General features: G+C 39.3%; 1 protein-coding gene and 1 long non-coding RNA gene across 3 annotated transcripts in view; one reads left to right on the top strand and one right to left on the bottom strand.

Annotated features, from left to right (window-relative positions):
- LOC147994736 (uncharacterized) overlaps positions 1–12,305 on the bottom strand; it is a 51,328-nt gene extending 39,023 nt beyond the window's left edge. The window contains exon 1 of the long non-coding RNA XR_015687197.1: positions 11,961–12,305. This is a non-coding gene — a long non-coding RNA (uncharacterized LOC147994736). The remainder of the gene's footprint in view (positions 1–11,960) is intronic.
- Positions 12,306–12,393: 88 nt separating this feature from the next.
- Positions 12,394–25,912, top strand: part of Calcr (calcitonin receptor) — a 75,117-nt gene continuing 61,598 nt past the window's right edge. For both annotated transcript variants that reach the window (NM_001034015.1, NM_053816.2), the window contains exons 1-3: positions 12,394–12,414; positions 12,595–12,739; positions 23,551–23,648. In NM_001034015.1, the coding sequence (NP_001029187.1) occupies positions 23,626–23,648 (23 nt within the window). In that variant the 5' untranslated portion in view covers positions 12,394–12,414; positions 12,595–12,739; positions 23,551–23,625. The remainder of the gene's footprint in view (positions 12,415–12,594; positions 12,740–23,550; positions 23,649–25,912) is intronic.

Below are 25,912 nucleotides of genomic sequence, written 5' to 3'. Positions count from 1 at the left end.
AAAAAGACTCCTCTAAAGAAATAAAGAGACTTTACTTACTGCCATTAAAATGGCAAATCTTGAATAATTTAGAAAGTTACTTTTCCTTTTATATATCCAGTTGCTTATAGATTACGAGCACCCTTTTGAAGAATTTTAAATATTAAAAAAGTCTATTTCACAGTTTTTGGTCTTTCTACATAATTTACTTTGGTATGAGTAAACGCTCTGAAATAGATGTCAAAAACAGCAGCCAAAGCTTCAGCACTCTTACTGGTCCAGATGTTGTCCTCTCTGCTATCGGATACAGGAGCTCTTTTTGGAGCTCTAGCAGAGGCAGCCACACTTTCCAGGTGTGCAGAGGCTTGAAAACTGCTGATACGATTTTGAAGATCCAACCACAAGAGTCTCATGTTCCAATAGGAAGGAATCAGCCCGCTTAGCACACTCCTCCCAAAGAAGCTTCCCTCGGGCACCCAAATTAGAAAAGATTTGGATAGATTTTTTATTTGCTTTGATTTTAATATTCTTATTGACTTTAAAAAATTGTATCCACGCATACAATGTAATTTGATCATATTAATACCTATGAATCCCCTTAACTCCTCCAGGATCCAGCCCCATCCTCCCACCCCCTCCCAACTTCTTGTCTTATTTGTTTTTTTCAAATAGTCCCCTGAATCTACTTTGTGCTCCCTATGTACTTGTGGTATGGGGCCATCAAGTGGACCATCCTAGGAGCCACACCCTTAACTTTTCTGCCAATAGCTTCATGGTGAGGAGTGTGCTCCTAAGCCTCTCAGTCTTCCATGGTAGAACGTTGGAAAGCTCTATTCTGTGTAGACAACCACAGCTTCCATGGCATTTTGACTGCCTCAGTTTGTTAATTTCTAGAAGGCATTTAAGCCTGTCAATTCCAGTTCTTAGAATGCTTCTGCGTCCTCTTCAGGGTGTATGCGCAAATATGCATAGATATGTATGCCTGTTCAGCGGATGGATGGGTATCTATGTAGAGGTCAGAGGTCATCTTTGGTTGTCATTCTTCAGGTATGGTCCACGATGTTATCTGAGACAGGGTCTCAGGGGCTAGGCAGGAGTAACTGGCTGGAAAGCCATGGGGATTGTCCTGTCTCGGACACTCCAGCAATGGGATTATAAGCAGTGCAAAGAAACACCCCCAAGTGTTGGTTTCTTCTAGTGTGAATTGTGGGAATCGCTCTGTTACAGAATATATTTGAACTTTCCACAGAAATAGAGAAAACAGTCAACTTCCATAAACCAATGACCTAGTTTTGACATGTGGTAATATTTCATCAGAAATCACTTCCAATTTTAATAATTAAAATTCCATTATCATAATTTTAGTTTTTCTCATTGGCTTTTTTCCATCTTTCATCTAACTAGTAATATACAGAAATGCCAGGATGTCTTACTATAAGTGCATCTCAACGCAATAATAATTTATAAATAACTTATTTTTAACTAGTAGATTGAATGCTTTAAAAGGCAGACGAATTCAAAATTCACCGAACTGTAGTGCTCAAAACAGGAGCTGGTGAATTTTTTTTTCCTCCGAAAGGTGAGCTGTAAATATTTAAATTTGCTGCAGCAGCTACCCCTTGTGTGGTGCTGGAACAGTCACAAACAGTACACAAATGGGTGAGCGTGACCGCATCCCCATACAACCTTATTTACAAAACCGATAGCAGCTGGCTCTGGCCCTTAGGCAGCAGTCTGCTCACTTCTGCGCCACGCGGCTTTGATTGTACTATTTAATTTCACTAAACAGCCACTCAAAGCATAGATACATATAGAGGAAAATAGGAATGTTATCTTCAGTGGCTTTTAATAATCTGTCTGGAAAAGAGATCAAAATTCGCCTCAGTCTCCATTGTGTTCTCATTTAACAATGGTATAAGTTATCTACGTGGTCACTCGGGTAAAGATAAAAATTTTTCCCTATTTCTTTGCAAGTGAATGTAACCATATGACTCTACTCCAGTCAGGATTTTTTTGTTATTTTATTTTTTGTGCATGCCTATGAGTACATATGAATGTATACCATGTGTGTCTAGTGTCAAACGGTGTCAGAAAATAAAAAAGCATCATCTCGTCTAGAACCGCAGTTGCAGACAGTGGTAAACCATCGTGTACGTGCTAAGAATGAAATCTATGTCCTCTGTAAGAGCAGCCAGTGCTCTTCACCTCTATGGCATCTGCCCAGCTCCATCTAGGAAGTTATGAGTAAGAAAGAAGCAGGGTAGCTTCTGGAACCGTCTCTAAAGAAAGTTGCCATATACTTTTTAGTGGTTTCCCCCTTAGCTCCTGCATCCTTTAGCTTGAAATGTTGGTTTGGGTCCAGAACTCTTTTCACCCCTAAAGACCTAGGCCATACCCTGACAATGGAGAGGAAACTGGACGGAAGAAGGTTAGATGTGTGGAGATTTTGTATAGGCACACCCTACTAGCAATATTTTCTCTTGAATATCTATCTCCATATCCTTTTGAAGAAGAAATAAATATTATCGATCTGTGATCATTTGCAGTTCTTCCTTTACCTGGAGCCTCACTGAAATTCTATTGCTAGACGTTTCAGGTCTCACAGAGAAAGCAATAACAATGCTTAAGACGGAAAGCCAGTCAATTTCGGTATTCTGTTCTAACGTCGCCCCCTCCCTCCTCACCCAGACTCTGCACTCTCTCTTCTTTTCATGATGAAACTTTCTGGAAAGCTAAACATTGCTTATGTAAGTTAATAAAGATATACAAACCCTTAAGGAAGATCGGGGTAGTGACTACCACTGTTGAGAGCAAAGCCCCGGAATAGCTGCAGATATACAATTATTTGTAATTTCCTAAATCTGGTCACTGTGAAAATCTACAAGCAATTTCACGCAAATCCCAACATTTTCTGTGTTTGGCTCTAAACGCTCATGCCTGTTCCCCTGGAGAATGGCTCTCGTTAGCTGTACTGGCAAAGCTACCTTATGCAGGTGTCTGTAGCTATCATCCCTGCTGCCTAGGTTCCAGCTGGGAAAAGAGACGGCAGAGTGCGAACCTCTGAAAAGAATTACCAAACACGTGGGAACCTTGTGCTGTTTGAGATCCTCGTCATATGTGTAGTTAGACAGAGCATTCTGGCATTAGACAGTTGATTTTTGCATCGTTTTATTCTATAGAGAGCGCTTATTTTTTTTTCACCAGATCCCGGACGATGGCAAGAAGAGTAACATTCTAAAGGGAATTGCCTCCTCACTTTAAATGTAATTGAAGAAAAGAGAACGATAAGCAGATACCATTAATATTTTTTTTACACAGAAAACCTAATGGGAGAAAAGAACCAGAATGCTAATGTTGCTTATCTCTGTGAGGTTATGGGCAGCTCATTTCTCCCTTTCATTTTCTAAATACACGGCAATGTGTATCATTCGATGTCCTGAAACACTTTACTAAATAAACAAAACAGATACGAGAATGAAAAATATTAAGAAAACTCACAAAAGGAAAAAAAAAAGAATCTCCCAGCAATTGTCACTTATCTGTGTTTTGGGAAGACAGCAAAGTTACAGGTGCCTCAAAGATCCTGTGAGTCCACAGTCTGTTTATGCTGGTAGTTTGGAAACACCTGGGCAATTATCCTTTTGGTTTCTCTGTCTCTCAGTTTCCTACTCTGTGCAATTGTACCTGGCCACTTGGCTGATGAGAAAACTGAAATTTGATGTGAGAGGCACCTGGACTTCCATTTCTAGCTGATGAATAATCAGTGCATGTAATCATTATAGCAGATGTTCAACTAATTCAGAAAATGTTGTGTGGATGGCCACAGTATCTCTGTGTTCTGAGGAACAAGGATGAAGAAGACTTGCCTCCACGGAGGTCACAACCATGTAGGAATGGTAACAATCACAGTGATTATTTTAAGTTTCCCACTAAAGAGGTCAAAGAAATTTTGTGGCAAGTTTTAAATTGTATAAGGCAGACTCTTCCAATGTAATGAAATAGAGAAATATTCTAATAAGGAAAATGAAAATCCTGAATTCCAGAGCTAACTATCACGACGTGAGCCAAGGTACATTTCAGATTCAACTTTTTCCATTAGAATTTTCTAACAAATCTGACCTAACACTTTGTGCATGAACTCACCTAACTGCTTTAGTAGCTACAGATTGAAGCTTCTATGTGTGTACGCATGTACACATGTGTGTGCTTACCTGTGAAGAAACATAGTACCAAAGATACCATATTTCATTCTAGATTTTCACACAGTACAAAACCAGCTCTTTTCTTTTCCATTTTTTTCTGGTGAGGAATTGAAGCGTAGAAAGATAAAGGAAGTTTTCTAAAAGGCTCGTGGAATTGGGTACAGCTTTAAACGGTCTTAGAAATCGTACCTAAAACATGTAAGATATCGAGTACATTTCAGAATGAGAGCCAACGGTGAACAAAGGTGCAGAAGATGAGTAGAAAGTGTCGAGAAGGGGGCTGCTGACCCCAAACATAGTAAATTATAGGTACATGAACTGAAGTCCATATGCATTTCATGGCAGTGCTAAAAATTATTAACTATTGTGAATATTTAATCACCTACAAAGTAAGGCCAATAAAATGTTCCTTCCAGGGTTGACACAGAGGTCAATAGCGATGTTTGAGACCCGTTTGATGCTGTCTGACAGGCGGTGGGTATTTAATTAATTGAAACTATTATTATTAATGGGTAAGTGGTTTAGACTAGCCAAGTCAAGTGCACATAGAGGTAAAAAGTGGCCAACAATTAACCACAATGGCCTTTTAACCCAGTCTTGAAGAATCACGGGTGCCTGGCCAAGGAGTTTGGGCTGTTATAAACTGTTAGAATGCCTCAAGGAGATTTCATCTCCAGACAATATTAAATGTTGTAATTTCTTCTGCATTTACTTGGTAATCAGGAAAAGGATGGTGCAGCATGTGGATCATGGGTTAAGATTAAAAAAAAAAGGGAAATAGTCCAAATTCCTATGCCTGGACACTAGCTACCCAGTTACAAGATTACTGAAAATTCTGGATAGAAAGATACATTCTTACATTCTAGAAGTGTCGGTCTCTACTGGCCTGAAATTATGTGTGAAGAAAATTTTAACAAATAAATGTCTGAACTGCCTTTGCTCATTTAACATCCAAAGGTTAATGTCATATCTATGACCTCTGTTCTGAGCAACAGAAGATATATCCAGATAAGAAAAAAGACAGAAAGACATGAACTAAACAATTTAAAGTCTGGATTCAACTCAGTTGGACACTTGCGAGCTGAGAATGAAAGCAGGGCCTGGCACATTTGCCAATAAGTTATCAATACTTGTTTACTATAGGACAAGTGCTTTCCGGTTTGCTAAGGCGTTTACATACTTTGTTTCATCTCTAAAGCATAATTGCATAATTATGATTTTGTTGTTTTTTTGATGAGTAAATTGAGGCTTAAAGAAATTAAGTGATTTTTTTTTAGCATACACAAAAATAGCTAAGGACTTGAAACAAGACCAGCAACTGCCACCCTCTTCTTTACTGAAAGCCGACAACACTAGTAACCACCTCTAGCCAGTTCAGGATCCCGCCACTGAGCTACCCCTCCATGATGAACACAATCAGCCTCAAACTCTGACCACAAACCTCCATCATCTCCAAACTCCAGAGGTATCAAAATCGCCCTCCCACCTCCATTGCTGCCTTGTAAGCATTCTTCATCTCGCCTCCAACATTCATTTCTTCAGCTGAAACATCTTCTAAGAAAAGTAAATTCTGTTAATAAAACCTCCAAGAATGAATTCCTTTCCCAATTTCCTGCCATAGGCAGCAGCCCCTATTCAAAGCAATCGCCCTCACTATTTCTACCTATAGATAATTGCTATTTTTGAGATTTAAAAAAAAAGACAATTAATCCCATTTCATGGAGTCGTGCCACATTGCATCTTATAGAATAAAACCTATTGACCAATTTTAAGATGAATGCAGTATATATAAAACAATGCGTGCACTTGAGGGGAATAACCAGAACTTCCCAAAAGATGACCTACGAACCAGCATCAAAAACATGTGAGCTTCTTAGGAATTCAGAATCTGTGTCTGCTGCCCAGATGAAAAACTGAGTTCCGATGTTCTGCATCCACAAGGAAAGCTTGGGTCTAATGGTGCACACCTGGAATACCAGGGTACAGGACTGATAACAAAAGATTTCTTAAGGCTTGCTGGCCGGTTAGTCTAGCAGAGTCTGTGCTCCAGATTAATTGAGAGAGAATATTTTTAAATGATTAAGGCAGAGAAATGTTAAAACAAGCACCCTGGAGTCGACAACTGGCCTCCAGGAGCACACACACACACACACACACACACACACACACACACAATCTCAAGGCACACTCCAAAGGTAACAGGGAGAGGTGACATGGCATCAAGATCCCCAATTAGTTTGCAGCCCTTTAAAACTTGCACAGCAAAGCTTCGTCAGCTAAGTCTAACATTCTGCACATAGCAGCAGGTGATGTATGCCACGTAACATCTTAATGCAGAGCTATAGAAGACATAAGCATTTCTGTTCAAATAATATCTTACAATAGAGACACTTTCAAGAGGCTGGGGATCTAGCTGGCCCATCACTGAGCAGAGACACTTTAAGAAGAGGGAAGGCAGAGTCTGTCAACTAGAGATTTTGAAACCTTGGGGGAAAATCATGTGAAAAGGTTTAGGCAAACCAGGAGGAACAAGACGGCAGATAGAATATGTTCCTTAAATGGAGCAGTAATGAAGAGGACATGGGAAAATACTGCCCCCCTTTGAAGTGGAGAAAGCACAGCCAGGAAAAGCAGAGGCAGGTAACTGAAGGCGAGATTTCACTCGCTCCCTGGATAAATACAGTCATCTGTAATCAATTTATTTTCTGTAATCAGTTTTGAGGAACGGCAACCTGCGTGACCGGGATAGTTCAGAATCACCCCAGGGATGAAATGCTTGCTTTCTCCTAGTCTCTCCCAGCCATTCAACCTTCTCCTTCTCCCTAGTCCTGTTTTGTTTTTTAATTTTTTTGTTTTTTTTTCCTTTTAAAACTGGAGGCGTCTTGGATTTTTGCAATTTCTGCCATTGAAAAATCTGCACACCTTCATCACCTTCTTGGAATGAACTCCATAATTTAAATCTAGTTTTGAAATATTTACAGATGTCTGCCATGGGCCTCTTCTGCTGTTTAGAATTCTAAGATTTTTTTTTTCTTTTTACATTAAGAAAGCAAGCCCGTGAAGCAAGCAGACAATTCGACCCTGTGCCCTTACAGCCCTGTGAATTTATTCTCCTTTTGCTCTTTTTGTCAGTGCTGGAACTGAGGATACAGGTGATCCCCACTCTTGCCTTTACGGAAACATTGCCATCCAGTATGTGTACAAATTAATCTCCCTGCAGTCAATTCCCGGTTACTTTGTCAAAATATTTAACACATTCAGCATGTGCCTGTGCACTTGCTTAACCATAATAAAAAATGTGCCTACCTTATAGAATTAAGATAAGACAATACTACTGATGCTTGGTAAAAACAAACCAGTACGGAGTAAGTTTACATTAAGGGAGAGCCAATAAAAATTCTTTTTTTTAATACAAAGCAGAAAGTCAAGAACTATGACTATTAAAGACAGTTTACATTTTGTTTGTAACTCTAGGGGAAGTTGTGCATTCCTCTGATACGATATCCTGACAATTTAAGCTAAAAGGTTAGTACCATGTGAGAGTTTTTCTGCTAATACAATGTAATATGAAGCAACCCTGGAAGGTACAGAAAATCGTGGCTACTTATCCCACAGCCCCTATCTTCCAAATTCATGAGCACAGACCAAATACAACTGAATTACAGAAAGCCTTTTACAGAAGCACACACGCACAATCTCAAGATGAGTAGATTCCCGACCAAACGATCTCTTTCACAGGGATGGATGGGACAAGTCCATCGTGAGGATTTTTCCAGGAAGGCAGAAGGGGCTCAGCTCAAGGAGAACCTTCCCTGACATGTAGAGCAACACTGCCATGCCTGCATCTCAGCTGTCTGTCAGCAATCTCCTTGATACTGTCAGTATGTGAAATTAACCACTTTTCTCCTGCTTATTATTATCTGCCTTTCCCTGCTAGGATATAAGCTCTTGGTACTCAATTATTCATATTTTTTTCTTTTAATGAATGGGTGCATACTTTTTTTTGAAGATTTTTTCCCCCTGACTCCTAGCTTTCTCTCTGGAATTCTCTTTATAACACAGGAAGCATCTATTCCCCAACTTCATCAGACACGGAATAATTAGTTTCCATTACGACTCAGTAATATACGCCCTGCCACGGCCTCTTACTATGGGTTATTTATTTACTGAGTTAACTGTTAACCCAAGTAAAGTTTAGACTGAGAAGAATTGAGAGAGACATTTCCTAGTTCATGAGGAATTCGTCGTCCAGCTTTGCCTTAGTTTAGGCTTTTGTTTTGTTTTGTTTTCTGCTGTCGGGAGATGGGTTCTTGGGAGAAAAATAACTGTGAGGCACCCTGTGAGATGCACCGGCTCCATGTCAGAAAAAGACCCAGAAAATCAAAGCAGACTTTCTTCCAGAAAAGAATGATCTATCAGGTCAAAGTTCAAATTGTTTCAAAGGAAGAAAATTATTTTTTACCAAGATGAATTATTATTCTCCCACTGTTATCCTGAGGTCTGTAGAGCAGAAGGGTAATTACATACAGGATAATCACCAGCTGCTGTGTGTTCAAGAAGGCCGGAAAGGAAGCACTGCGTGTCCATATACGAACTGTGGGCTCCCTGGGGGTGGGAACTGCACATTATACACCTTGGTACCCCACAGTGACTAGCCCAGTGTATTATGACCCAAGGAGTATTACGTATGCTCTAAACGGAATGTATTTCAATGCTGGGGTGATTTTCAATGCAAGGAAGCTTTACCTATCAGGAATTGCTAAAGGAACAGAATAAGTCCCTGAGAGAAACTTTTTGTCTAGATTGTTATTTTTTAAAAAGAGAACAAACTTGTGGCTAGTGAGATGGTTCAACGAGTACAGTGCTCACTGTGCCAGGATAAGAAGCTGAGTCTGGAGCCCCAGTACCCTCCTGACCAGCAGCTTAGACCTGTAATCCCCAAGGGCGGAGGAGGCAGACCCCAGACTTTTGCTAGCCAGCCGAAGGACAAGCATTTCGAGACCCCACACTCTGAGCAGTGAAAATGGGGAGTTTTAAAGACAGAGGTGGAATTTGCCTTTAAAGCAGTTAGTCCTTTAGTCCCAAAACATAGAAGACAAGATTGATTACAGACTGTCCCTAAACTCACCTTCTCCTACAGGACAAAATGTTTTAAGAGGGATGGAAGGAAAACAGAAAACCTTCCATAAAGCTCCAGTACTTTGAAATCAAGAGTAACCAGGGACAGTCGCAGAAATGTAGGATTGACGGTTAAGTGGATTATTTCCTGAAAACCACATTGATAACATTTATTCAAAGGTATATTTGCAAATACGAGGCATCCTGTTTGAAACAAAGTAGCTTATCCCAAACCAAGTTTATGCTACCTCTGATTATAGCACATAGGAAGACATCTCCTTTTCTCTGCAGTCCAGCCCAGACAGTCCCCTGTGGAAATGAGACAGAACTTCCAAGGAACAACACCCACACTTCCCAAACATGCTCCGTGTACTATGTCCCACTCCATTTCATGGCACTGATTTTAGGAACAAGCAACAGATCTCAGAAAGTCTAGATCACTGGGCAAATATTTTTTTTCTGTCTCACGGCCCCCCGCATCCACATCTTTCTATCTAGGGATTTACTGTGTCCACACAGAAAATATTCTGGAAGCACTAAGACAACAACGGGACTACACTTCCGTGATTCCGAATGCATCCAACAGGTGCACAGCAATTTTGGTATTAATTAATTAATTTTGCTATTAATGAATTAACGCAGCAGGCAAAGTCAGTTTTCTCCCCTCCAGAGACTCGGTCTCATCCCCGATCCACTCCAGCTACAACACCTTCCCCAAAATCTGGCTACGGTGGCATCTTGCTTTGCCAAGATTATTTCTGGCACAATTAGCACCTCAATTAGTCGAGGTTATCTATGCTTACACCACCCAGGGTTTAAGGCTTTATAACATATATGTACGGTTTTCTTGCTAATTCTTAGACTTTTTTTTTCTTAATCTGAGTCATATACAACTCTGTGACTTTACAGAAACACGTCCTATCCACACACACTCTTGTTTGTTATCCATACCGTGGGATGCTCAAGAATCAACCAACAAAAACAACAAACCAATTTTCCTGCTCTCGCTGGACAGCGACACTTCCGCCAATCATTCCCCTAAGTCTGATACTTAGTGGTTGGGGCTACAAAAGAATAATTCTGTATAGATGACCCCCAGCAGTTGCTATAGTAGATACATAAACAGTTTTAATAATTTTGTGCCGTTTGTACCCACGAAGGCAATTAAGGTTACAAAAAAGAATTTTTAAAAGGTTTGATCAAGATGCCGGCTGGCTATCAGAGAGCTACTGAACCCAGGACAGACGTTATTAAAGCACACCATCAAGATTTGCATCTAAACCCTGAATTCAGAAGGTCTCTTTTAATTTTTTATATTAGTACAAATTAATTGTACAAATGGGAAAATTCACGCCGGTTTTGTGCATGGGGCTTTGAATTTTTTTTTTTCTTTGCCAACCTCCTTCTCATCCAAATGTCCGGCCCCTTTTCACATTTCACACGGCTAACAATATTACTGCCACTTAGATCCAGGAAATGAAGGGGCTGAAGTCTCTTCCCCTGCAGTGGGGTAGCGCTTTAGGTTTGAATGCATGATGAGTCACACTCAGCCCTCTGGGTCACCAGATTGAAGGTGACAGGGAAAGAGACAGGGAAAATGGAGTAGGGGGCCTACAAAGACTACACCCCTTGGATTTTTCTTTTTCTTTTCTTTTTTTTTTCTTTTTTTTCTTTTTTTTTTTTTTTTTTTGGAGAGCTAATTGGTCTTCCACTGGGACAGTGAAAGTCCCAAAACTACACAAATTAGGGGCCCCTATAGTCTCTCTGCCTGGGAGAATTGGGGCTCAAATTAGGACAGAAACACACACACACACTTTTGCCTGGAGTCACTGACTTCCAGGGGCTCCAAAGATGGGGGAACAGCGAGAGCTGCAGCCCCTTTCCCAAGACACCTGCATCTCTGTCACACAGAACTACCCAAACTCTTAACCTCTGAGTGCCTAGAAAAGTATTTTGTCTTGCTGTCTGCTTCTTCCCCATCCTATTATTACTATTTCTTCTGCTTATGTGTTAGTAACCTCGACGGCTACAGCCACCTTGCAGTCCCGAGACACACAGGTAACTGCTTTTCCAGGCTTTTGCTTGAATGGTCAGGGGGGGAAAAGTGCCCCCTAATGCCTGGCTGCACCCAGCTCCAGACAGGAGGTGGAGGGCAGCCCGTCCTTGGAAGCAACTTGCCTGCCTCCCAGGGTGCGCCTGCCAGTCCGGGTGCGCCCTGCCTGGAATCATATTGTCCCAGGCTCCTGAGGGCTTTCAGGAGGAGAAGGGAATTGTCCTCAGCACCAAGTCAGGCGCCCCGGGACTACTCTTTTCTAGCTCACTTCTGTCACTCACCCTAAGACAGTAAACCAGCAACGACCTCTTTTGTGGACGGCAATGTCCCCCCAAATCCAACCTGCACCATAGGTTGCACCTGCCCAAATCCAGAGGGGTCCAGGGCTTGCTGGACCCTCTGGTCTTTTCTTACCCTCTGCCTCCGGGCTCCTTACTCAGCACTCCAGGTCTTGGTCAGCTGTTTTCTCACGCTCCCACCCTAATTTTATTGCCGCGCCCCACTACAGATTCCACTCTCCGTCGGGTCCCTGGTGTGGTCCCCTGAGTGGACCACTCTTGGAGCAAGGGTACCACTCTCTCTGGGGTAGGGTTCTTTGGGAAACTCACCTCCCTATGGAATTTGCATCCTCCAGGGAAGGGGTTGGACTCTCAGAAAGCTGCCTCCAGGGACGGGTTACGATCACTGAGCCCAATCTGTCGACCCCCCAACTCCCTCCCTACTCAAGGTCTAACTGGGGTCCCTCTCCTGCTTCCTGGGGCTCCGAGCGCTGGGGTGTGGGCACTCTTGGGGTGTGGAGCAGCGGCAGCCAGTGCAGACCCTCTCCCGCCAGGGCTTGGGGTCCGGAGGAGCACAGAGCGGCTGCTAGCCCCTCCCTCCGCGGGCTGGAGGGGCTGACGCGTAGGGAGGGTCCGGGCGGGGCCGGCTCTACGATCGTCCGCCCCCCCTCTGCCGCCGCGCGTAGGGAGGAGGGAGCGAGTGACGCGCACCCCGAAAAGGACTTAAGTCGGAGAAGTTTGCGCACAGCTTCATCTTTGGGCGAGCAGAGGCAGGCTCTGCAAGGTGAGCCTCCCGCGCTTTGGGGAGAGGAGAGCAACCGGGAAAGGACTCTTGCCTGGAGCCTAGTTGCAATCTTGGGCTTTAAACCTATCCCATAAAGGGAACCTTAAAGGGTCTGGAAATTGGAAGGTGGGCAAGAGGGAGTGCTCAAGACTAATTCAGTTTGCTCTTACATTAAACTAGGAGAGCCAGTGGCCCAAGCCCCTGGACGGACTGCAGCTTGCAGACAACTCCTGGTTGGAGAGGTGCTTCTGCACCTCACTCTGAGGTTGGCACCCCCTGCCCAGTGAAGTCTGAGTTCCTGAGACATCCAGCTAGAGAATTCCTGGTAAGAAGAGGGGTTTTTACCCCTCTTTTTTCTTTCTTTGGAGGGGGTGATTGGAATTTAAAGATGTGTTGGGTCCCAGGAATAGCTAAAGGTGGTAGTGAGAGTGATACTTTGTGGGTCTTGTTTTTATTATAAAGTTGTAGTTTAACTGTGATGTTTAGAGGTTTTCTTGTAGGGTCTGCTTAGTCTCTGTTGCTTCACTTTACCATGATTTAAAAAAAAAATAAGTGTCTTTGGAAGGTGTGATAGCTTATAATTCTGTGTTGAGCTCTCTGGTTCTGTGGAAGTTTCGTGTTATTATTCATATGAATTTTCTCTCAGAAGTTTTGGCCTTCTGTACTGTTGGGTATAGCAATTTCTAGGCTTAGAGTTGTGGCTTTTCCTCAGAGATATTTAGAGAATATCGACGTCCAGGCAGTTTTGTGCTCGGTCTTGGAAATGAGTACAGTAGTGAATGGTGTTACTTGTTTGGTCATGTTCGACAAAGAATTATTTTCCAACAATCATTTATGCATAGCAGCCATTCTTCACACCTATTAGGAAAAATCTGTTGTGTGCATAGTTTCCAAAAGAGCTTTCTTTTTCGTGATGCTCTTTCCAAGCCTGGGTGAAAGACATCAAGAACCATTTCAACTAATTAATTCCTCTTTTCAAGTAGTCGGTTTTCCTGAGGTCCAAGGAAATCCGAAGTCAAAAATCAAAAGTGCAATTATATTTGCCAACTATTCTGCCAGGTTTGATCTGGAATCTACCCAAGAGTTCTTTATGATACATTTACTCTAATACTATATTGTAAATCAGAAAAAGGAAGCATGATCCTTAGGTGTCATTGAACACCTTTGGTGTAAGAGACTGTGAACAAGCCCATCTATTCAAGAATATTTGGTGAAATTGATGGGCAGCTGAGAGAGAAAAAATGTTCTTTATGATACCTTTAATCTGATAGTATATTATATACTATTTAATCTATAGCATATTCTAATTGGAAAAAGGAAGCATGATCCTTAGGTGTCATTGAACGAACACCTTTGGTTTGAGAAACTGAGCAAGCCTATCTATTCAAGGCAATTTGTTGAAATTGATGGGAGAAAAATGTTTTTATGATACTTTTAATCCAATATAATTAATATATTATATATTATTTAATCTATAATATAAGTGAAAAAAAGAAGCATGATCCTTAGGTGTCATTGAACACCTGTGTGATTTAAGAGACTCTGAGCAAGCCGATCTATTCAAGGATTTTTGTTGAAATGGTTGGGCAACTGAGAGAAAAAAAAGTTCTTTAGTCGATGATATCTTTAATAGTACATTGTATATTATTTAATCTACAGTATATTGTAAGTGAGGAAAAGGAAGCGTGATCCTTAGGTGTCATTGAACACTTTTGTGGTTTAAAACTCTGGGGCTGGAGAGATGGCTCAGCCGTTAAAGGCTAGGCTCACAACCAAAAATATAAGACTCTGAACAAGCCCGTCTATTCAAGGATATTTGTTGAAATTGTTGGGCAACTGAGAGAAAAAATTTATTTTTATGGTAATTTTAATGTAATAGTATATTGTATACTATTTAATCTATAGCAGATTGTAAATCGGAAACAGCAAACATGATCCTTAGGTGTCATTAAACACCTTTGTAGTTTAAGAGACTGTGAACAAGCCGATCTATTCAAGAATATTTATTGAAATTGATGGGCAACTGAGAGAAAAAAAATTCTTTAGTCGATGATATCTTTAATAGTTCATTGTATATTATTTAATCTACAGTGCATTGTAAGTGAGGAAAAGGAAGCGTGATCCTTAGGTGTCATTGAACATTTTTGTGGTTTAAGACTCTGGGGCTGGAGAGATGGCTCAGCCGTTAAAGGCTAGGCTCACAACCAAAAATATAAGACTCTGAACAAGCCTGTCTATTCAAGGATATTTGTTGAAATTGTTGGGCAACTGAGAGAAAAAATTTATTTTTATGGTAATTTTAATGTAATAGTATATTGTATACTATTTAATCTATAGCAGATTGTAAATCGGAAACAGCAAACATGATCCTTAGGTGTCATTAAACACCTTTGTAGTTTAAGAGACTGTGAACAAGCCGATCTATTCAAGAATATTTATTGAAATTGATGGGCAACTGAGAGAAAAAAAATTCTTTAGTCGATGATATCTTTAATAGTTCATTGTATATTATTTAATCTACAGTGCATTGTAAGTGAGGAAAAGGAAGCGTGATCCTTAGGTGTCATTGAACATTTTTGTGGTTTAAGACTCTGGGGCTGGAGAGATGGCTCAGCCGTTAAAGGCTAGGCTCACAACCAAAAATATAAGACTCTGAACAAGCCTGTCTATTCAAGGATATTTGTTGAAATTGTTGGGCAACTGAGAGAAAAAATTTATTTTTATGATAATTTTAATGTAATAGTATATTATATACTATTTAATCTATAGCAGATTGTAAATCGGAAACAGCAAACATGATCCTTAGGTGTCATTAAACACCTTTGTAGTTTAAGAGACTGTGAACAAACCGATCTATTCAAGAATATTTGTTGAAATTGATGGGCAGCTGAGAGAAAAAATGTTCATTATGGAACCTTTAATCTAATACTGTATTGTATACTATTTATCTATAATATATTGTAAATCGGAAAAAGAAAGCATGATCCTTAGGTGTCATCGAACACCTTTGTGATTTAAGTGACTCTGAGCAAGCCCATTTATTCCAGGATATTTGTTGAAATCATTGGGCAACTGAGAGAAAGAAAATGTTTAAATAAACTATAGGTTTACCATATAAGCCTTGAAACTAATACTAAATATCTGAGTCTCCAAGTTTCACTGTCTGAAGTGATGACAGAAAACAAATATTTTATATAGTCAAGCTGGCTGACTTGCTTTTAAGGACAAAGTGAGAATGCTTCTAATGTTATGTCTATTAAGTAAAATTTGTAATTGCTTATTATTGGCCGCATATACTTTTGGTATTTAAATATTCAGCTTTAACAATTGGGAATTGCTGGTTTCATATGCTTTTGTTATGAAAGAAACTGATAGGGCTGGGTTTGCAAAGCCCTCCATTTTGTCAATGTTCACTTCTATTCTGTTTGTAGCAACCCCAAACAACCCTCGGCTGGAATTTGTTTTGGTTCAACAATGATTCTAACCTAGAGTTAATTTTAATAATTAAACCCTTAAGACTAGTATTTGTCATATTGTAAAAATGTGTATTGCCTATTGACCACACCAACACATTGAATACTGTGATCTGTATATAATGAAGAATTTATTCACTATAATTGATCCAAAGGACATACAACTAAATCTATTGTATTGTCTAATTATATTTATATTTAAATTTAATTTATACTACACGTGGCATCTATTTCCCAACTAATCATACTTTTAGAAGATTTTGGGTAAATAAAGATGCTCTTTGTTTCAAGCAATTAAAAGAAACGAACCTAAAAAGTAGTATGCTCATGCCCAGCATCTCTGTTCTTCATGAATCTTTATGAAACCTCATACACACAGTCTTTCATTGGTGATTTGAGTAAAAATAGTATATTTTGTTGGTGTTTATTAAAGTAAAGTTGAGGTGACAATTAGGGGCCAGTGATACTTTACTGATATATGAACTGATGTTCTCAACTTTAGCCACAAATTAGAATCCGAAAGAATTTTTCTTTAGTGAAAAAGAAAAAGAAAAAAAAAGAAAACAAAAAAAAAGTATAACAGACCCTACCCAACCTAATTAAATCACAATATCTTGGGAAGAGGTCTGAATATTGATGAAAATTTTTAGGTAAATATATCTTGCAACCATGACTGATAAGAATCAGCTGAAACAATTTTCTGTGATTTGATAAACCCCATTCATGTAGAAAGGTCTTAGGGAACATAAATGCTACTTATTGAATTTTTGGTCTGATCTTTGGATTTTTTTTGAACCCATTAATGTTGAAGAATCTTGATGAAAATAAATGTCATTTGTTGTATTGCCATTCTACTCTTTTTTCCCATGTATGTGATGCATATAAGTTGATTTTCTAACTAGAAGATTTTGTTCTTTATGTTAGATGGTTAAATCATAACAGATTCCAACATTTTCGCTAGAAAAGAAGCTATCTGGTCTTACTACATAAACTCTAGCTCCAGGGAATGTTTAAAAATGCTTTAGGAAGCAAAGAATTTTATTTCCTTCTCCTAAGACCAATAATGATATACAATGTGAAAATGTGTATTTTGAAAGGGGAAAATGATAATTTAGAGCCTTTCTCCTTAGCATACCAAGTAACATATTCTGGGTGCCAAGTGTGTTCTAATATTTTCATACAAATTAGTTTTGTAAAATTCATAATAAGTTTTGGAGGTAAAATCTACTGCCCTGATTTTATACATGAGAAAAATAAAGATGTACTCAAGCCCCTACCTTCTTACTCTGAGTTTAACTGTGTCATAAAACACCTATTAAGTGAATATTTATATTCTTAAATTTTTAAAGACAGCGTCCATTTGAAAGTGGTATAAGGTAAGAGCAAAGATTCTGACATAGCTGTGCTCAGGGAGGACACTGGCTCCATCACTGTTTCACTGCATAAATCAGGCAAGTAATTCAACCTTTCTGGGCTATAAAGGCTAAATCCAGTTAAAAGATCTTATTTAATGTGGATTAAGAGGATTAGTATTTTTAAAGCATTTGGGTGTTTATTTTGTGCATAATAGGTTCTATGTAATTGTTTTAAATGTCTATTTTAAAATGCCACTTATTCATAAACATTTTGATTATTTATTAAACACCAACAATTGATTAAGTTTGACAGTACAAAAAAAAAGTCATGTCCTTGTCCTCAAGATGTTACATCTCATAGGAAATACGCCTAAATAAATCAGTGATTATTTCAGGCAAACACTGGCATTTTTCCTGTCTTGAGTATAATTAAAATCATGGTTTGGTATATGACAGCTACGTATCTTTCAATGCTGGTGTGATTTTCCTGAATTCCAACTGGTGAAAAACCAAATGGTAACATTTTGTATTATTACAGTGGTCCTACCTTGTTTTAGATTTGATCACAGAAAAGCATGTGCTTCTGTCTTTCATGTGGAAGGTTAGAAAGTAGACCCATGGTGAGGCCACAGAGATTGAAACTTTGTATTTCAAGTAAATCATGGGGTTGGAGCATTTGTAGAAAGTCCCATTGCTATTGGTTCATTAATACTGTAAACTGCAATTTTCTCAAGTCAGCTTCTCAAGAGTAATGTGTGAGGTGTGCAGGTGTGCACGTGTGTGTGTGTGTGTGTGTGTGTGTGTGTTTGTGTGTGTGTTTGTGTGTGTGTTTGTGTGTGTGTTTGTGTGTGTGTGTGTGTGTGTTTAGAATGTGGTTTTACTTTTATTCCTGAAAAAAAATCTTTAGAAGAGAAAATGCTCATCGAAGAACCCAGTAAAAGTCCCTGACACTGAGCTGGCTTGCAGAACACATCTGGGAACCCACTGTTCTCCCTCAATGGAGCCTGCAGCTCCACTCAGCTGCCGACACCTGTAGGCACCTGTGGACACTTTGCTCTTTTCTGCTGTAAGTTTCTATTAAAAGAAAGCATGCCCATTAGTGTCCTGTATATAAAAAGTAGTTTGGATTCTTTAACCATGATGAGCTAGTTCTCAAAAAATAAAGTACCTGGTTCAGTGCAATGCAATCAATATTTCTCTAATCAATATTTAACTGTATCGCTGCACTAACATTTCTCTTTGGCAGTGTATTCTTTTCCCTCAAATTATCAAATATTGGGGTACTTCCAGTTTCTGACAGATGCTAAGCTTTTTCAGCAGCTCTTCAGCCACCCCTTTTATTACCATCATCAAAATATTTAAATACTCTCCCAATATTCAGCAGCATTGTATTCCCTGTGTCTTGAATTTACAACACAGACAGAGTTATTTTCAAGCTCCGGTCTTGTCATCCTCTGTTCAAAGTTATTCAGTTATTGTCTAAGAATGTAGCCCTCTTTTAAGAATACCATCTAAGATGCTTCGTGATTAAAAACCCCATTTAAAAATTTTTCCCCATCAATGGTGTGGAGAAAATCTCAGCAGCTCCTTAAGTCCAGCTCAGGAACTGCAGTTAATACTAGAAAAACTGACTCCAGAGTTAGAGTCCGTCCTTCGCTTTCAACTTTATGCCTTTGCCTGTCACGATCAGTTCACATTCTATTGCCTCAAAACTTCTCTGGGTGTGTGTGTGTGTGTGTGTGTGTGTGTGTGTCTGTGTGTGTGTGTCTGTCTGTCTGTCTGTCTGTCTGTCTCTCTGTCTCTCTGTCTGTCTGTCTCTCTGTCTGTCTGTCCACTTATATAATGGTTCAGTTGCTAGGCTGCTCTGCTTTGGCTTATGTTTTTCCCAACAGTCCTTATCCCAGCAGCAGTCCTTTATTGTGTGGGGCTTCAGAATCTCGCATTTCAGATCTAACCTATGTCCATCCCTCAAAGAATGTTAATTATGCCCCCGTCAAACAAAATTTCCCATCCTGATACCATCACTTATGTTTTAATACTCAGTAAATATCTAGTAAATATTTACTTATTGTTTTGGTCAAAGAATGTTATGATAATTACATTTCCTTGGTGGTCCGAAGTGGCATGCGGGAATGGTTTCTACGGAGGTTGATCCTTTTAAAGAGGACGTGAGTTGCCACTAAAATGACAGTTTATAAAAAGCCGACTAAACACGGGAGACATGGAGTTATGTTACAGGTAGGAAACTAATAAACAAATAAAGAAACAAACAAAAACCAACAAGCAATACAAAAATAGCCTTCCAGGCAAAGGAACAATATGGTGATGTGGGAAACTGCAGACACCTGGGTTGCTCCATCAAGTTTTCAGGCCACCGAAAACTTACCAAAGAGTTCTTATGATTCTCAAACAGGCCTTGTGCACGGGAGTGTGCATGAGAGAGAGTGTGTGTGTGTGTGTGTGTGTGTGTATGTGTGTGTGTGTGTGTATGGGTGTGTGTGTGTATGTGTATGTGCTCACACATATAACACATGTATATTTACTTTTATGTAACATATTCTCTCTGTGGAAAAGGCCAACAAAAGCCCAATTTACAAACTTTACAGGGCCTCTATGGATTCTAGTATTTCAACATATACAAACCGTTCTCAGGACGGTTGTGTCCTTTAAAGTCGCACAAAAGTTTCCAGGTGAAATGTGTCAATCTTTGGGTAAGATGAAATATTTTCTAGCTGTCTTCATGATGTTTCCCCTTTTGCTATGAATGTGCGTTAACTTCTCTTCTTTCTGTTCGGGGTTACAAACGACAGTCATCTGTTTTCCAATCTTCTCAGCAAATCCAGACAGCTTTCTATGCTCATATGGGGATGAGTTAAAACTTACTTACATTTAACCATAAAGATGCTGACTTTTTTTTCCTGAATTGATTTTTGTCACAGCGAAGCCTGAAGTTTTCTTTGAAAGTTATCAACTTGCCATTGTCTCGAAACTTAGACATATTTTTTCTGTAATAATTCCTCCAAATCAATAATCCCTTTTCATTTTGAAGCTTATTATACCCATTCTCCTGCTTCAGTCTGGAGTCCATGTCAACCTATGGGGCGAATCATGTTTTCTTCTGTGAACATTGAAAACATCATTCGCGGCTCTGAACCCGTCACTCCAGTATAACATGCAGAACTGTTTCCAGTGCCCCTCCCATCCCTCTAAAGCACAAAGTGTTCGCCCATTGTCTCTGGAGTTGCAGCCATGGATTTAAGCACCCATACTAAAAATGTCTTTTGAAAATTTAAATCTGTGCTGAATGTGGGCACACTGTTTTTTTTTCTCTGTAGCTACTATTCCCTAAACAAGGAAAGCCAAGCAAATATTTAAATAGCATCTATAGTAGCTGGAGAGATGGCTTAATGGTTAAGAGGGCAGAATGCTCTTGCAGAGGACGGAGTTCAATTCCCAGTACACATGTCAGACAGCTCACAGGTGACTGCAGCTCCAGCCCCAGCCAGGGGCCTGGATTCCGGTGGCCTCCATAGGCACCTCAACTCACATGTGCACATGCATAATTAAAAAGTAAAGCAATAGAAATAAAAAAAGTCAAACAATTCCTTAAACAGCATTTACATTACAGCAGTTATTACATGCAGTCCACGTATGATTAAAAGTATGACAGGAGGGTGTGCTTTGGATTATGATCAAGCACTGCCCTACTTTACTTAAGGAAACTGTGTGTAAATTGCATATGTCCAGTTTTAATTGTGGATCCTTACAGACATTGCCACTTTTCCTTCTTGCTTGAGGACAAAGCTACTCGAGTGTTATTTATACTTTCATGTGCAAGGTAGAAACAAGAATATCTTATATTCCCAGTAGAGAACAGAACCAGAAGTGACTCACACTAAACAGAAAAATCTATCTTCTATAATAACTGAGGGCCTCCTTATGTGGGATATACAACAAAATAGCAAAAAAAAAAAAAAGAGTGACAATTCATGGGGCCTACTGTGTGCTGCATACTGGACTATTCGGTCACTTCTCAGGATGCTATGATAGTATCCTGTGTCCTAATAAGGTACTATCAAACCCAATCCATTGATGAGAAAGCAGGATTAGAAACGTGAGAAAATGTATGGCTCTCCGAATGTGACAGAGCAACAATTCAAACCGAAGATTAATTAATCTCCTTCTCTCTGCTGCTCCAATTAATGGCATTTGATGGTGACTTGAAGAACTTTTTGAAAAAAAAAAATCCTATAACTAGAATATTAATCATCATGGATGGTCAAGTCTCTGTAACAAATGAGGTAAGGAGCCCCTCTCCACAGGCATGAAAGACAACTCGTCTCCCTGCAGACTTTTAGCCTGCATTCCACCCGTTGGGCCTGCAGGAGCTATGATTGCACTTATCCCCAAATTCCAACCTTTTGGAACGGCTTGGACTAGCACAAGCCCCACCCAATGGAATGTTCTAGATACCTAAATATATAGGCAGACATTTCTTCACAACGAAATGTGAAACCTAATATTAATTTAGAATTTTATGTTTTTATTATTTGACCAACTCTTTTAAAGAGTTATCAAATAAATTTATTAATTATTAATGTGCAGCAATTTGATGGCCATAAAACATAAAAGTTCTGTTTATCCTTCCCTGGAGCTCAAAAATAATTAGTGGTTATCCTACAAATAGAATGGGGAAAGTATCCATTTAATAATAAAAAATTGTGATTCCTAAAGAAAAACTTGGCTATTTAAGGAATTTTTTCTCTCTAGAGTGCTTTTATATTAAGTCATCTCAAACAACAAAGGTAAAGGAAAGACAAATGTTATTGCTGCCAAATTTAATTGTAAACTGCCTCAACTCATATATTAATTAACCCAACCTTCAGTGTTATGATTTTCTATCCTTGTGCGGGACAGGTAGAATTCTAGGCAAGTATAAGGGTGTCTGGCAGAAAATATTGATGTTTAGGGGCATTGGATGGACTCTCTGTAGTCCAAGATTCGAAGAAGTTCTTTGGCACACAGCACACAGTAATGCAAGGCTAAAAGGTCAGGACAATATTAGAACAGTTTTTCAATCCTAACATCACATAGACTGCGAAGATGGCATTAAGGCAAAACCCCAACGAAGCAAACGATCATAGCTCGGGGGCCAATTCAGGAAAAAATAAGAATTTACTAGGTTGCTTCTTTTCCCATTGAAAATGAAAATAATTTTATTGTATCCCATGAGGAAAATATATATTCTTACAAATTGGAAATGTTATCTTAGTGAATAGAAGGTCAGGGAGAAACTTGGCTTTTCTTTTTTAGCTACTGAAATATTAATATCTAGGCACATTTCAGGAGCAGCAGCTTGGTGTCCAATTTGAACGTTATGATCTCCTTGAGCTGCATTTTAATTTGTTAAAACAGCACTTCTGCCTTTAAGGTGATGCCATATGTTTTCCTGGTAATTAATATTTTACCTTTATTAAGATAGGGAACCCAATGCTTTCATTAAGAAGGAAACCACGGCAGAAGTGTCATGGTCTCCCCCGCGCCCCCATTAGAAGGTTATCACCTTCTGCCTAGGCAATCCCATCCTTCTGACTCCATGCCAAGTGCTCTCTGGGAAAAGCAGGCAAGGTCACTGAGAGCCATGGGCATCTGCAGAAAGCCTCATGTACCACTGTTCTCACGGATGAGAAGAGAACAAAACACGGCAACAGGAGCGGCCTGTCTTGGTTGTTCTGCCTATTCTTACTGTTACGCCCAGTACGTAAAACGCACACTGTAATGTCAGTGGGCCACATGTTTACCTTCTTAAGAAAACACCCCTTTGCTTGAGCCGCCCCAGAGTCTCTCTCTCAGTCTCTTTTGATACTCCTCCAAGCTCAGATCTACTACTTCGTTTCTCCGTACCCACAAATCTTGTTTTCTGCATATGGGATAAACTGTGCTTAACTCACTTCAGGAAAAAAAAAATATCGTCAGCAATAATGACATTTTCTGTGTGGGATAATTTTGAATGTTAAATCCAAAATTTTAATCTTTATACTGTGTCTGAAGATATGAAAGACTTAATATTCGGTGTAAAAAACTAATGAAAGAAGGCGTTACGCCATTATAACTAACCTGTAAGTGACAGGGTCTCGAAACTCAAGAATGACTTTAGAAGTAAGGACTCGTAAGAAACCGTGTATACAAAGTGGATGTGTTTATTAAAAATAATCATGAAAAATATATCTACCCCTTACACAGAATTTACTGCGAGCCACTAGTGCTGTGTGCTTTCCATTGATTTCTAATGCATTTCGTATTTGCAGCGTCCACCTAAGGTAAGTGCCATTCCACACAAGAGGAAACCGAGGGAGCACGGCTTCTGAACAGCGGATCTGAAAATGACTCCACGGAGATCCAGAATGTAAGTAAATCAGAAGAGAGACGTGTACTTACTATTAAATTTCTAACAGCCAAACTCTATTATCTTAGTGTAAAATATCTTTCACTTTGGCATTTTTGCCTGTTTTGAAGCAGCAGATCCATGGATTTCTGTCTTAGAAAATATATACAAATAATAAAGGTTTTCCATATTGTAAATATTTTTCTCATACCCAGGCATTTAATATTCCACTATGCACCATGCTTTACCAGAAGGAGAAATTGTGCTTTTCCAAGTTGACAATTTCATTCATGAAAAAAAATCAAGATCAACTGCAAACAAGTTGATTTATTATTTCAAAATTTCCATCAAGAATATTAAACACAACTCTTAACTGGACCTTAAAAACAATCTCAGAAACTACATTTTTGCCTATTTCCATGAAAGCTAGTCAGAAACCCATGGTATCTGTGGTTTTAATGGTGTGGAGGGGAAAAAAATGTATGGGCCCAAAATGGCAAATAAAAACACATTGAATTTTAATTAGTCTAAAAATGGTCAATTTTCCTATTCACTCAGAGATGATAAACTTTCCAGCTCTATTTTGGAGCATGACAGCTCATTTCCATGCTCCCTGGACAGTCTCATTTCCCTATCTGATGACTACCTTGGTACTCTGTGTACTTGGGCAAACAGGGGTGAGGGGCCAGCAGGAGTGGGACTGTCCATTCTGAAACCCCAAGGAAACTGTGTGTAAGTCCTTCAAGCACATTCGGGCTACTCAGTCTTCTGTAAGTGGCTTTTATTAATTATTTCTGGTTTTGCTTATTTGTTTTATCTGCATTTACACTAACTTCACCTCTTCTATTTGCTTGTCTTACACTTGTCTTCCGTTCTCGCGTAATCTAACACTTTGTTTCCCTAGTGGCACAGATGAATTTTAGGACAGTAAGAGAAAAGCCATTGAGATAAAGCTTACTTTATGTCAAATTATCCAGCTTCCTCAGGAATCTGAAGATAATTAGGTCATTATTTAAAAGTCAAGATCACAATAATAACAGGGGAGTTTGCCTTTCTACCTTACTACACCTCTGTCCAGAAACTTCTAGCTTGCAAGATATAATCTTAATATGAAAAAGGTGTGGTTTCAGACCTATCCACGGTGGTGACGGGCAGGGAAGAGATGTGGGAGACAAAGACACGTTGGTGAGACTGGACAAACACCTAGAAGTGCAAACCTACATGGGGGAGAAGCTGGGATTTATTTTTTATATTAATGTATTCATTAGTTTTATTTCTCTTTTCTCTCACGATATGTCCAAGCAGAGTTCCGAACCAGACAAAGTAGACTAGCACTGAGTCTCAGGTGTATATTTGCCAAGCAGAATACGCACACACAGTATCTCATTTAGATTGTACAATAAATAGCCTGAGAGTGAGATGTCTTTACCTCCAGTTCACAGTGATAAGGAAAGTGATAAAACCAGAGAAGCCAAAGAAGTCAGTAAGAAGAAATTAGAATTAAGATGCTAATTCTAATAATCAGCAACATGCCAGCGCAATCATTTTAAGTGACACAAAGGCTCACTGTGACAGTTCTTGAAAGAATTCCTCCCAATTACTTCACACAGTTGTCACAGATGTTTTTATCATTCCCAGTGAACTCCAGGAGGTGTTGAAGCATATAAAGGTCCTATAACTAGAGGCAGAGGCAGAAATGAACGCCACACTATGGTCTGAGTCACTATCCTGCACTCCTACTGAACATAGAGCTTACATATTTAATCATATTTGCCTGGTGCTGAGTTTGTGGCTTTTCAGGGTCTCATGTGGCTTTTAATCGAAAAGAGTTGTCCTCAAATATGGTCTACAAACCCATGGCGGAGTTTCACTGTCTAGTAGCAAAATGAGAAGCTCAAAGACAATGGCAAGAGTTCCCCTAACTATTAAGGAATTTTTCTATAAAGGACTGAGCTTTGTTCTGGGAATATAGTCTTCCTTTGGTGGAAAAATAATACCCAATTTAAATCTAATGATGCTCAACATGGCTGATAATTATTTTTAAAAACATTCATTGAAAACTTGTCAGTCCTGTGCCCTCTGTCTCATACTTGGGACAATGGAAGAAAATGAAATTGATTCATAAACTATAAGATTCTGGCCTCTGGAAAAAACAATACACACATACATATATATGTGCATATACATATAATAAAAGTTATCAAAAATATATTTCTCAGGTTTTTCCAAGACTTGAGCTTTATGCTTAAAGTGAGTATCACTTTTAGTTTTTAAAGACATTTAAG

Source organism: Rattus norvegicus, chromosome 4, assembly GCF_021556685.1.
Source record: "Rattus norvegicus strain SHRSP/BbbUtx chromosome 4, alternate assembly SHRSP_T2T, whole genome shotgun sequence".
Taxonomy (NCBI): Eukaryota; Metazoa; Chordata; class Mammalia; order Rodentia; family Muridae; genus Rattus; species Rattus norvegicus.
Note: the sequence above shows the minus strand (reverse complement) of the source record. Positions and strands in the feature narration are given on the sequence as shown.